This window comes from Miniopterus natalensis, chromosome 10 (assembly GCF_054644295.1).
Source record: "Miniopterus natalensis isolate mMinNat1 chromosome 10, mMinNat1.hap1, whole genome shotgun sequence".
Lineage (NCBI taxonomy): Eukaryota > Metazoa > Chordata > Mammalia > Chiroptera > Miniopteridae > Miniopterus > Miniopterus natalensis.
This window is the reverse complement of record NC_142090.1, coordinates 16,730,871-16,743,216: the sequence shown is the minus strand read 5'-3', so window position 1 is coordinate 16,743,216 and position 12,346 is coordinate 16,730,871. Positions and strand designations below refer to the sequence as shown.

Sequence of the window (12,346 nt, the reverse complement as noted above, 5' to 3'; positions counted from 1 at the left end):
TGCCAAAGGTACTTTGAGCTCTCACTCACCCTAGGGGGGAGAACCCTAGACATTTTGTACAGATTAGCTCCTTTCAAGAACAAAAGTCTCTTTGGGGATTTATTAATTCCCTTACCTCCCCTAGTGACCCAAGTTCATTCTTGTTGCCTCGTGTTAGGACTTTGCTCTGAGGCTGTTTTCCAGCTCCAAGAGAGATGCCGAGGCCCCTGCTGCCCAAACATTTTGTAGTGCCATGCCTGATTAACCGGGCAAGGTCAGACTTGCCTTTTACAGCCCTCCCAGAGATAGACCCTTTGCTAAGAAATCTCAGAAATGTCTTAATTCTCTGGATAGAAGTAGATCAGAGTACTAGAGACCTTAAGAGCTCTGAGATTTTGCAGGTTTCTCCCCTTCAAAGTGCTGGAAGTTCTTCTTATCTCATTGGGAAATGCAAAATGCTTTCTAGACAGTGCTTTATGTTCCCCAACCTTCCTCCCCCAAAACCTTGACGACTGCTTAGGAAGAAACTATCCACAGAAACTTAAACATAAATCAAGGAAGGAAAATGATTCATAGCATCCAACAAACAATCAGCAACTTCAGAATTAAATGAAGACTAGGAAGACTTTAGCTGAACATGGGCATAGCAGCAGCAGCTGCCTATTAGCCACAATCAGAAGTCATACCTTTCACCATCTAGTGTGTCTTGCTAAATGGATTTGTCATCAGAGCATTTTATTACACCAAAAGAGAATTTCTCATTTCTTTGGGAGTCTAAAATGCCTGATGCAGGACCCACTGAAGCCAGCAAGAAGGGAGAGAGCATGCTGAATACTTCATTGTCGGTGTCTAATTGGCTCTGCAGGCATAGTTCAGCCTCATCAGAGCCAGCCTTAAAAAAGAAAGCTCTGTTATATCAGACAAACACTTTTTGTGTGTTTCTTAATTACTTTCCCACGGGTTCCTTGTTTTCTAAGTCTTATCTGTTTAGTTACTGTACTAAAACACAAATTACATCAGGCGTTTAAGCAGCAGACTGAGAAGGGTAGCTAGGATCCCAGACACCCCCGGGTTCATGACTGGGACCTTGCATTTAGAACTTAACCTATTGCTTCCACGGTATAATCTCTCTTTGCGTATTCAGGACCCTCTCGTGTTCTGAAAATAAAGTCAGCCCTGGATTCCAAGTGAATGCTATCCAGAGGGAATGTCTTTGACGACTTCTCTCAGATTCCTCTTTCTGACCTCTGGGTAGGTCTTTCCATAGGAGGTGATCGGGACAGCTCCACAGGGCCATTTAGGTGCTCACCAGATGTGTAAATGTGTATGATGCTGATGACCGGGGAAGCCTCAGTTCCTCCATGGGCTGGAGCTTTAAAGGAAGCTAATTTTTCCCCTGAGGGTTTTTCGTTCTGTCCTTCCAGCTGCATCATATACAGATAGCTCTGATGATGAGACATCTCCCAGGGACAAGCAGCAAAAGAATTCCAAGGGAAGCAGTGACTTCTGTGTCAAGAACATCAAACAGGCAGAGTTTGGACGAAGAGAGATTGAAATTGCCGAACAAGGTAAGGAAAGCAAGCACTTTTTCCTCCCAAGCTGCCTGTATTTTTTTGGTCTATATTAATTGCCTTTCAGGGCCTGGGGCCTAGTAGCTTGTGAAATTTCATTGTGATATGGAAGACTACTTATAACAAAAAAAAATAATCTGAGCCCAGGAAACACTGTGGGGAGGGAGTAAACTCTGGCTGGTCTAGAAGGAACCCCTCTACTAGGAAAATGGAGAGAGACCAGATAAAGAGGGCTGGGATATAGGGAATCAGAACACTGGAGCATTCGCCTCTGAAAGTCCCTTAGAAAGAAAGGTCAGGTTTATTGTCTTGATCCCTTAAGAGACCTAATCTAACAGGGGACCTCAGCAGGGGAAGGGTCTTACCTTAAGAGAATAAGTTTTTCTCTTTATTCTTTCTTTCTCATTCCTTCCTCTCTAATTTGCTGTTTATGTATTGGGCCTTTTCAGAAATGCCTGCACTGATGGCTTTGAGGAAGAGAGCTCAAGGAGAAAAACCTTTGGCTGGAGCCAAAATTGTGGGCTGCACACACATCACCGCTCAGACTGCTGTAAGTCTTTTTCCTTTCCCCACGTAACAATAGTTAATAACAGCCCCAGCTATTGCATGCTTGCAGCTTGCCAGGTGCTAGGCAAAGAGCTTAACAAGCATTAATTCATTAATCCTCATAATGGCCGTGTAAAGCAGGTACTCCTAGTTCCAGTTTATGAACGAGGAAGTTGAGGCTCAGAGAGTTTAAGTAATTTGTCCAAGGCGATACAGCTAGTAAATCATAGAATCCAGATTTGAACTTCAGCCCTGGCCGGTGTGGCTCATTGGGCTGGGCATCGTTCTGTACAGCAAAAGGTTGCCAGCTCAATTCCAGTCAGGGCACATGCCTGGGTTGCAGGCTTGATCCCAGGTAGGGGGCATGCAGGAGGCAGCCAATCAGTGTATGGCTCTCACATCGATGTTTCTCTCTCTCTCCCTCTCCCTCCCTCTCTCTCTAAAAATCAATTTTAAAATCTTTAAAAAAAATTTTTTTGAACTTCAATATGCCTGATTTCCATGCTTATGCTTTCTCTTCTATCCTACACTGCGTCCCCTTATCTTCCCTTCCAGTGTCATTTCTACAAGGCAACGCTGTGTTAGGCTGCTTTCAGCTGCAGATAAGAGGAAACCTGATTCTACCTGGCTTATACATAAAGGAGTTTATTACATTACAAAGCTAGAAGTCCAGATGCAGGATCTCAGGGCTCCAGTTTCATCTGACAGTAACTGTCTTGGAGCTGCCTTGTCACCGCATTTAATTCACCCTCAAGCTGATAGCAAGGTGGTTACAGCTCTTCAAGCCATCACAAACTGACATGAAGAGGGAGAAGCACCATTTCTCCCACTCTCCCAAGAGCAAGGAAACCTTTCCCAGAAATCCTCCAGGATACTCCATCATGTCTCATTGAGCAGAACTGGATCACATGCCCCTGCCCCAGTCCTGGGACTAGGATTACTATGATTGGTTAGACCAATGATTCTAACCCCTAAAGTCAGCGTCCCCTTTTTATAAAAAAATATTTTGCAGTGCCCCTGTCTGTATTTTCTTGAAATGAATTCAGATATAACCTATTTAACTACTACAATTTTTTAAAATCAACATAAAATTTTAACTGAAATATGAAGGAAGAATAAAAGGAAAATAATTTATAATAAAATAATGTGTATTTCAATATAAAAATGCTTGGGTACAAGTACAGTAGAACAGTCAGATATTTGTACTTACTCATAGCATTATTTGAATGAAAGTGCTATATGTAGATAGATAGAAACTGCTATTAGTTCTAGAGCATCAGAATAGCATTGCCAAATTATATGATTTTTTTTTATAATCCTCAGCTGAGGATGTTTTTTCTATTGCTTTTCAGAGAGAGTGGAAGGGGAGAGAGAGAGAGAGAGAGAGAGAGAGAGAGAGAGAGAGACATCTATTGGTTGCCTCCTACGCACACCCCAACTGGGGCCAGGGATCAAGCCTGGAACTGAGGTAGTTGCCCTTGGCTGGAAGGGAACCCAGCCAGGACCCTTCAGTCTGCAGGCTGATGCTCTAACCACTGAGAAAACCAGCTAGGGCCAAATTATATGATTATAGCAACTTTTTGTAAATTTCTGAATAATAACAAAAAGTATGAGTTTTCATTTACACAGTTGCATCCTTGGAAAAACTTACTATTTTGTATTAAAACTGCAAAAACACTGTTTGTTAATATGTGAAATGGAACAAGGTTCTAAACTCAGATAATTATAAATAGGTTTCTCACTCATGTGAACTTTTCATTGGAACATTTGAAAATTGTACGAGATGTGGCACGGTTTCTTGTAAAAGACTGTCTTGCACTTTGAAACTGGCTCTGCCCATTAAATGCCAGCAACACTCCCCTCCCAAATACTGTGATAACCAAAAATGCCCCCACAATTTTCCAAAGTTCCTCTGTTGAGAACCACTGACTTAGAGTCACCATGAAAGATGTAATAGATACTGAGTTGCCCACCACAATGAGACCACTACAGGAAATTGGTGTATTGGGAAACGGTCCAGAATTTTTTGTAGGATTTGTAAGATCCAGGTTATTTTATAGCCAGATCAACTTCCGAAAGATTGCCTCCTGAAGCACAACACTTATGTGGCCACATTCCTTAAGAACAGCGAGATTCCTCAAGACACAGCTGCTGTTAGCATCTTCCCTATGAGACTTTTCTAGGTTACATGTTCTCTGAGGAAAAGATTGCAGCCCAAAATTAGTATAATAAATTGAAAAGCTTTCTCTTTTTGGAGCTATAGACTAATGAATTGAGGCAGAAATACTCTTTGAACCTTTTTTGGGCTTTCCCAGGCAGGGACATGAGACTTCAGTGTAGTGGCTTAAAATAGTAAGTGCTTCTGTACTGTCTCATGTTGCTAAATTATATCTAGGTTCTTTTTTACCTCCTGGCTCACTGAACATTAGCACCCTTCAAGGTTCCTTTCTACCTTTTCATGGAGTAATCAAAATCAGAGTTAATCAAAACTAGTTTACCAATTTAACATTATTTTAATGTACTCTCCTCACATTTTTTTTTCCTTTAAAAATTAATTAGAAAGGAATTTTGCTTTGTTTTATTTTTAATTATTTTATTTTTCTGATTACAAAAGCAATCATGCTCATTTTACTATATTCAAACATTACCATAATCTATAATGTAGAAAGACAGTCTCCTATAATCCCATGTTTCCATTGTTTTTCAGAGAGTGGAAGGGAGAGAGAGAGAAACATCGATGTGAGACACATTGATTGGTTGTAGGTAACCCCACTATTACATGAGGGGGTTTGCCTACATTGGTAGAGTTATAATTAACTATTATAGCTAACAGTTTCCTATCCATGTTTCTAGTAGACTTGGATCGATTTATATTGTTAGGTATGTTTCATAGTTGCTTCTAACCAGGTTTCCTAGCTACTCCTAAGTGGTAGTGATTGAAAATTGGGCTCTAAGCTCTGTCCTCTCACTCCTACCTGCCTTCGCTCCTGCTTGAGCCCTAATAGCCAGCAGTCTTGACTCAGAGTTCTTTGAACAGCTTTTATATTCTTGGTCCCAATGACTTTTATAGTTAATTTAAATTGCTTTGTAGGTAAGTGTCTGCGTCATTTTTTTGTTTGACAAATTCAGAATTCCCAGTTGTAGGAATTCAGAAATTCTTTAAGGTGAAAAATAAAAAAAGAGAGAAAAAAAATGGAATCAGATATTGAAAGGTAGCGTAGACTAGACATTTAGAGATATGAGCAGTTCTGCTACTAACTCACTCTGTGCCTTGGACAAATTACATGAGGGGTTAGCCTACGTTAGTAGAGTTGTTTGCAGGTGTTTGGTTTTTTTAAAAATTAGAGCTTATTTTTAATTAGAATTTTCATTTAGTATAGAATTATACTAATACAGACTTTTAAAAATGAAAATTAGCAGTACTCAGAGTTAACCACTGTCAGGAAATTGCAAAACAAGCTTTTTAACCAAAGCTTTATCATTGTTAAAATAGCTCTTAAAGCAGTAGGGTATGATATACTACCTTTTAAAAAAGAACCCTATCTCCATCTTAAATATTGAAATAAAACAAATCAGGATCAAATCAGTGGGTAAAATTTTAAAAAATATTTTTAAAATTTGAAATAACCAGATTTATAGAAAAGTTGCAAGTATGCTACAAATAACTTTTTTCTTAACCATTTGAAAGTTGCCAACCTTATGCTCCTTCACCCACAAATACTCAGTTTGTATTTTCTACAAACAGGAGCATTTTCCTATACAACCATTCAAAATTAGGAAATTAACATTGATTCATTATTGCCATCTAATTCTCAGACCTCATTTGAGTTTCACTGGTTATCCCAATATTTTTTATAATAAAAGGATTCAGTTCATAGCTCTGTATCTCATTTAATTGTCATTTCTCTTTAGTCTCCTTTAGTGCAGAACAGCCTCTAGTCTTTGACTTTCATGACCTTGACACTTTTGAAGATTATAGACAAATTATTCTATAGAATGTCCTCAATTTGGACTTTTCTGATACTTCCTCATTATTAGATTCAGGCTTTGCATCTTGGGTAAGAAGTGAGCCTACATTTTTAAAATTTAATCTCATCAGGTGACACGTGATTTCTATTTGTTCCACTGATGTTCATTTTGACCCCTTGACTGAGGTGGTGTCTGGCAGACTTTTCCATTATAAAAATTATTTTTCCCTCTTTGTAATTATGAATAAGTATTTTGTGCAGTAGTAATATGAAACTGTGTAAATATCCAATTCTTCATCAAACTTTCAATTTATTCACTCATTTGCTTATTTTATTTGTATGGAGTCATTATTTCCTATTTTATTTAATGGATTATAATCCATTGCTATCATTATTTATTATGATGCCCAAATTGTTCAAATTTTGACCAAGGGGGAGCCCCTTCAGTCTGGCTTTTGTGGCTTGTCTTTTGGCATATCTCTTTTATTCTTTGAGCACTTCTTTGCTTAGGGTAAGGAAGATGATCTAAACTCAGCTTGTACATTCTCTGTCCTACTCCTGGAATCAGCCATTTCTACAAGGAGCCCCGTTTTTTAGTGGACCTGTACACTGATGTGCTCTTTGCTGTTGGGATGTCATTGTTCCTGGATCCTCCTTCATTAATTTCCAAATATAATTGCCCATTAACTCTTCATATATTTCTTTTGCCCTGTTTTCTCCTTCTTCTGTGGCTCCAATTACATGTATGTTTACCATTTGAAAGTATCCCATAGATCTTGGATGCTCCCTTCTGATTTCCCCTCCACTCTTTTTCCTTTCTATGTTTCAGTTTGGTGATTTTTGTTTATCTGTCTTTAAGTTCTATCCTCAGTTATTGCCCAGTCTGATGATAAACCTGATGAAAGAATTCTTTTTTTATTTTTTATTTTTTTATTTCAGAGACAGAAAGGGAGAGGGAGAGAGCGACAGATAGAAACATCAACGATGAGAGAGTCATTGATCGGCTGCCTCCTGCACACCCCCTACTGGAGACTGAGCCCGCAACCCGGGCATGTGCCCTGACCGGGAATCAAACTATGACCTCCTGGTTCATAGGTCAACCCTCAGCCACTGAGCCACACCAGCAAGCCTGGTGAAAGAGCTCTTAATCTCTGATACCTTTCTAAAAAACATCTTCTGACATTTCTATATGGCTTATTTTTATTGTTTCTATCTCTCTGCTGAAATTCCCTATCTATTCATGGGTATTGTCCATCTTTTTCACTACATCCCTTAACATAAACATATTAATTGTAGTTAATTTAAAGTTCCTGTCTGCTCAAACATCTAGCTCATCACAGAGTCTAATTCCCTTGAATACTTTATGTTTTGACATTTGGTTGTTGTTCTTTCTCACTTTTTTGTGTATCTTAAAATTTTATATTGAACAGTAGTATATTATTTTCTATTATTGTCATGAATTGGGCTGGATTTCAGTTCTGTTGTTCTGCATTATAGGATTCAAATTCCTCCAGCAATGAGCTGCTGCTACCTTGTGATTTGAGGTTACCAGAGGGCTGTCCTGAGTTTTTTGGCTTCATCCTCAGCTTTCAGCTGCTTCTGCACGTGCTTGCTGGGAAGCCGGTGTGGTGGGGGGAAGCTTTCTTCAAGTGCATGCACACCTGTAACACTAGACTTGTTTCCTGGAGCTAGGCTCCTGGTGAGCACAAGTAGGATTCTTGAATCTTCTGATCCAGCCTCAGTCTTACGCAGGCCCCTGTGAAGGGAGGACTTTTGCAGTGTTCCCACCTCTCCTCTCTGTAGCAGCCACTATTTGCCTTGTATCTGTGATAGATCTTGAGCAGATTTTTTTCCTGCCCCTCCTGGAGAAGTAGCAGATCTTTACTTTGTATCAGTGGATTGTCCAGGCCCGAGAAGCTTTCCTGCTCCTCCCCCACTAGCAGAGACTTTCTGCCTGATCCCTGGCGGCAGGCATATTTCCTGCTCCTGCTCCTACAGCTCAAGGCCTTTGCTTCCTATGAGAGATTATGGGGAAGTGTGCAGGTTTCTTGCCTGTCTGAGCACAGCCAGTGTTCCCTGGGAGCGCTGGGTGGAAGCCCCTGGAAAAGAGCTTGATGTGAGTGTGAAATCTCCTTGTGCCTGTAGTTACCAGAAATTCCAAACTGACACACTCTTCCACACTCATTTACTGACTCATTACAATTATAACTACTTTTTTTTTTCTAATGTATGCCAGCCACCTCTTTTCCTGTGCTTTGCCAAAGGTAAAACTGCTCCTTCTCTCCTTAAAGGGATGTGTCACTCTGTGCAGTTCAGATCACTGGGTAGCTTTATGACTTCAGCTGTTTGATGGGCTCAAGATAAGTTACAGTTTTGTAGACCATCTGGCTTTTTCTTGTTACGAGCTTCTCTTGTAGCTTTCTATATACTAAGAAGAAACAGAGCTATAAATTGATGATTTTTAAGAAATGTTTGGACTCTGAAATCCTTGGTTTAATTAAGTCATACAGAGAGGCTCAGTATGTTAACTGGGTAAACGCATAGAGCACAGAGCTCGGCTGGAGCCTTCCCCCATGCCTACCCCCAACTGTTGACCTCTTATCGAAATACTAACTAGTTTCTGTAGAACACACTTTGAAAATTTTGGGCCCCAAAATTTCTTCCTGTCAAATATATAAACTTAATCTCCTTAACCAATTGTTTGGCTCAGGCTTGCTCATCTCATGCTTTCTCTTTAATATAGGTGCTGATGGAAACTCTGGGTGCTCTGGGGGCACAGTGCCGATGGGCTGCCTGCAACATCTATTCCACTCTCAATGAAGTGGCTGCTGCTTTAGCAGAAAGTGGTAAGATCTTTGCCCTTTCTCTGTGTCTTTGGCTAAAGTGAGTCTCCAAAAAGTTCCATTATTTCAATATAAATCTTTAAGAAAGGTTGACATTAAAGGAGCTGTCTTCGTAGAAATGGGTCCCTATTTTTGATGAGTTTGCTCTCTCTCCGGACTTCTCTTGTTAAATACGATCTAAGTAACTTTATTAACTAATTACCTGGTAACTGGAATTCCCACCATTTCCCAACTACGCTTTGATCTTTCTTGCTTCCATACAGAAGATATTTACAGTCGCAAATACCTTCTTATGTCTAATAATCCTTTATTAGTTAATGCTTTGCCTTATCTTCCTAATATTAGAGCACCAGTGAGCACTATTCACTGTCTAAGGTAATATGGATTAAAAAAGAAAATGCTTCAGGCATAGTTTTGTGGTCCTGTTGGTTTTTCAGCACTTTGCCCTGATTCAATGTTTGGTGCTTCTGCTTCGGCAGCAAACAGGATTTGACCTAGAAGATTAATATTTGATCACAACAGCCACTGACACTTGAAGGACAAAAGAAATAGAGAAATTTGGACTTTGCCAGTTTCTCTCCTCACTCCCTGGCAGCACAACACAGATCCAGGAACCAAACCCTTGCTTGAGAGCTCTTGAGAAATGCAGGGAAAGCTGGATAGTGCATGCATGTCTCTTTTTTTGCTAGCACTTTCAGCATTTCATTTGTTCTTTCATTTATATTCATGCACTTATAAAAATTTTATTAATGTGTAAAATAAAAAGAGAAAAATACACAAATATTAAATATATACTTACTATGCCTCCTATAAGAGGTATTAGGGACAAATAAGGCAGTGTCTTTGCCCTCAGAATCTTATATTGTCCTCGAGAAGAAAAGACACATTTATAGATAATGATAATACAAGAGCATAGATGATAAATGCCACAACAGATCATAAATCCAAATTCAGCACTCAAACAGGGTTTATAAAAGTTCAGATTCCACGAGAGGTCACTTCCAGCTGAGTTAATCAGGCTTTATTGGGAAACATGACACTTAACTGGCCATGAAGTATAATAAATGTTTTAACAGATGGACAAGAGTGTAAGGTTTTTCCTGATGGAGGACGGGATGACTAAAGAATGGAAGTAAGAAAGAGCAGAGTGTAGTTGGGAAATGGTGAGAATGCCAGTTGGACTGAATCAAGAAGTACTTCTCTCTAGTTTCTTCTTTTGGCCCTTTAGTCATATTTTTAGCATCTATCATACTCTTGTCCCTTTTGTCCTCTCTCTGTAAAATCAATAAAAACAAAGCAAAATGACCACCAAAGACAAAGGGGTAGATAGGGAGCTGAAGACAATACTCATCAGTGAAGAAAGTCAATCCAAGGAGTACAGCAGAATAAGAGTGTGTGTAATTGAGGAAAGCCAGCATCTTGCCAGAATTGAGGGCCAGCCCCTTTTGTTAGGTTTTAATGGTTTCTCTTTGTTCCTTTTTCTCAGGATTTCCTGTCTTTGCTTGGAAAGGAGAGTCAGAAGATGACTTTTGGTGGTGCATTGATAGATGTGTGAACGTGGAAGGCTGGCAGCCAAACATGGTGGGTTAGATTTCTTCTCGCACAATTCTGTAAGGGGTGGGGCAGAGAGGGAGGCTCTGGCCTAGGAGAGGGTTTCCCAACAGGACAGAAGGAAAATGACTTCTTTTCTATCTGATTACCTGGGCTTCTGACAAAACTAGATGCCTATGCTCAGGGCACATCAAGAATATTGAATCTCTTTATAGCCTCAATATGCTGTAATTGTTAGTGCTGATCTTAGAATCATTCATATTCATCAGCAACATTAAAATACTGTTCAGCAGCCCTGGCCGGGTGGCTCAGTTGGTTGGAGTGTCGCTCTCTGCGCCAAAGGGTCTTGGGTTCAGTTCCAGGTCTGGGAACATATGGGAGGCAGCCGATCAATGTTTCTTTCACATCAATGTTTCTCCTGTCTCTCTCTCTGCTTCTCTCCCTCTCTCTTTCTCTCTCTCTCCCTCTCTCCTTCACCCTCTCTCCCTTCATCTCTCTGTAAAATCAATAAAAACAAAACAAGAAAACATATCCTCGGGTAAGGATTTAAAAAAAAATACTGCTCAGCATTCACACATGACTGGTTAAAAAGTAAGATTGAGCCCGGCTGGGCGTGGCTCAGCGGTTGATCGTCGACCTAGGATCCAGGCGATCGGGGTTCGATTCCCGGTCAGGGCATATGCCTGGGTTGTGGGCTGCAGCTGATCAATGACTCTCTCATCATTGATGTTTCTATCTCTCTCTCTCCCCCTCCTTTCCTCTCTCTGAAATCAATAAAGATATATTTTTAAAAAAAAAGTAAGATTGATGTGTTACCATTCCTTACCACCTCTCACTACCATCCCCTAACAACAATAATTGAACATGCACACATTTACACACACACCCCTCCTGTGGTACTAGCTTTCTCTCTAGAATCATGCTAAATTTATAGTAAACACGAAGGATTTTCAAATTCAAATTTCTTCTCTTTATTCATTCTCCATTTTAAGAAAGATAACTAGGTAAAGTTTTAGGTTTTTAATTTTTGCTTTTTAAAATTTTTGTTTTACTTTTTTAAAAGATCAAGTTCTTGAAGGCCGATAGCATATTAGAGTCACAAAGAAGAAAAAAGCTGCACAAAGTATGAGGCACTCCTACTTTACAAACATTTCTGCATGTGTGAAGAGAAATTAAGGAATCAACTAAAAAAGAATCCCTGAAGTTGTAGCCTAACTCTTGCTGGCTGCTAAATGCGGCAGAGTAGGCTTCACCTTGTACACAGCAGAGAAAAGCAGCCCCACTTTCTGGGTTCTGTGATTCAGATCACACCGACTGCTGGTTTGAGGAAGCTGGTTAAAGCCTCATGTCCTGAAAGGGGGGGAGGAGTCCCCTGCAAGATGAGTCAGCTCATTCCAACAGGGGTTAACAGTGACAGGAGGGGGTATGACTGAAAGGGACTAAAGTAGATATGCCAGGGGATTTCTACTGGAAATGTAACAGTAATTTTATAGTCATGAGCACAGGGAGGACATGGGATTGTTCCCAGAGAGCTTTTATAGACTGTAGAACCAAATTTCTGGAAAGGACAATTAAGAGGGTAAGACGAGGCTTAAAACAGTTGTTACCCCCCCAAAACAGGACCCATATCTCTTTGGATTCTGTCAAGATCTAGTACTTTTCCTTGCTTTCCAACCTCAGGAAGATTTCCTGGTGACAAGAATTTTCTGCAGTATAGTTGTTCCATGGTGAGGATTATGGGCTATGTTCATTAAGTACATGTTAGGGATAGCATCTACATGCCTGTGTTAGTTACCTTTGTTAAAATTTCCAGAAAAGTGTTTGAGAATAGTGGGACTTAAGACATAGAGTTTCCAATTGCTCGATCTTTTTTCTCTCTCTGATTTTT

At 39.9% G+C, this 12,346-nt stretch overlaps 1 protein-coding gene across 1 annotated transcript in view; it reads left to right on the top strand.

Moving 5' to 3' along the window:
- Positions 1-12,346, top strand: part of AHCYL2 (adenosylhomocysteinase like 2) — a 146,582-nt gene that overhangs the window by 106,370 nt on the left and 27,866 nt on the right. Inside the window, exons 3-6 of the mRNA XM_016213333.2 lie at positions 1,404-1,547; positions 2,000-2,100; positions 8,808-8,910; positions 10,394-10,488. Coding sequence (XP_016068819.2) covers positions 1,404-1,547; positions 2,000-2,100; positions 8,808-8,910; positions 10,394-10,488 — 443 coding nt within the window. The remainder of the gene's footprint in view (positions 1-1,403; positions 1,548-1,999; positions 2,101-8,807; positions 8,911-10,393; positions 10,489-12,346) is intronic.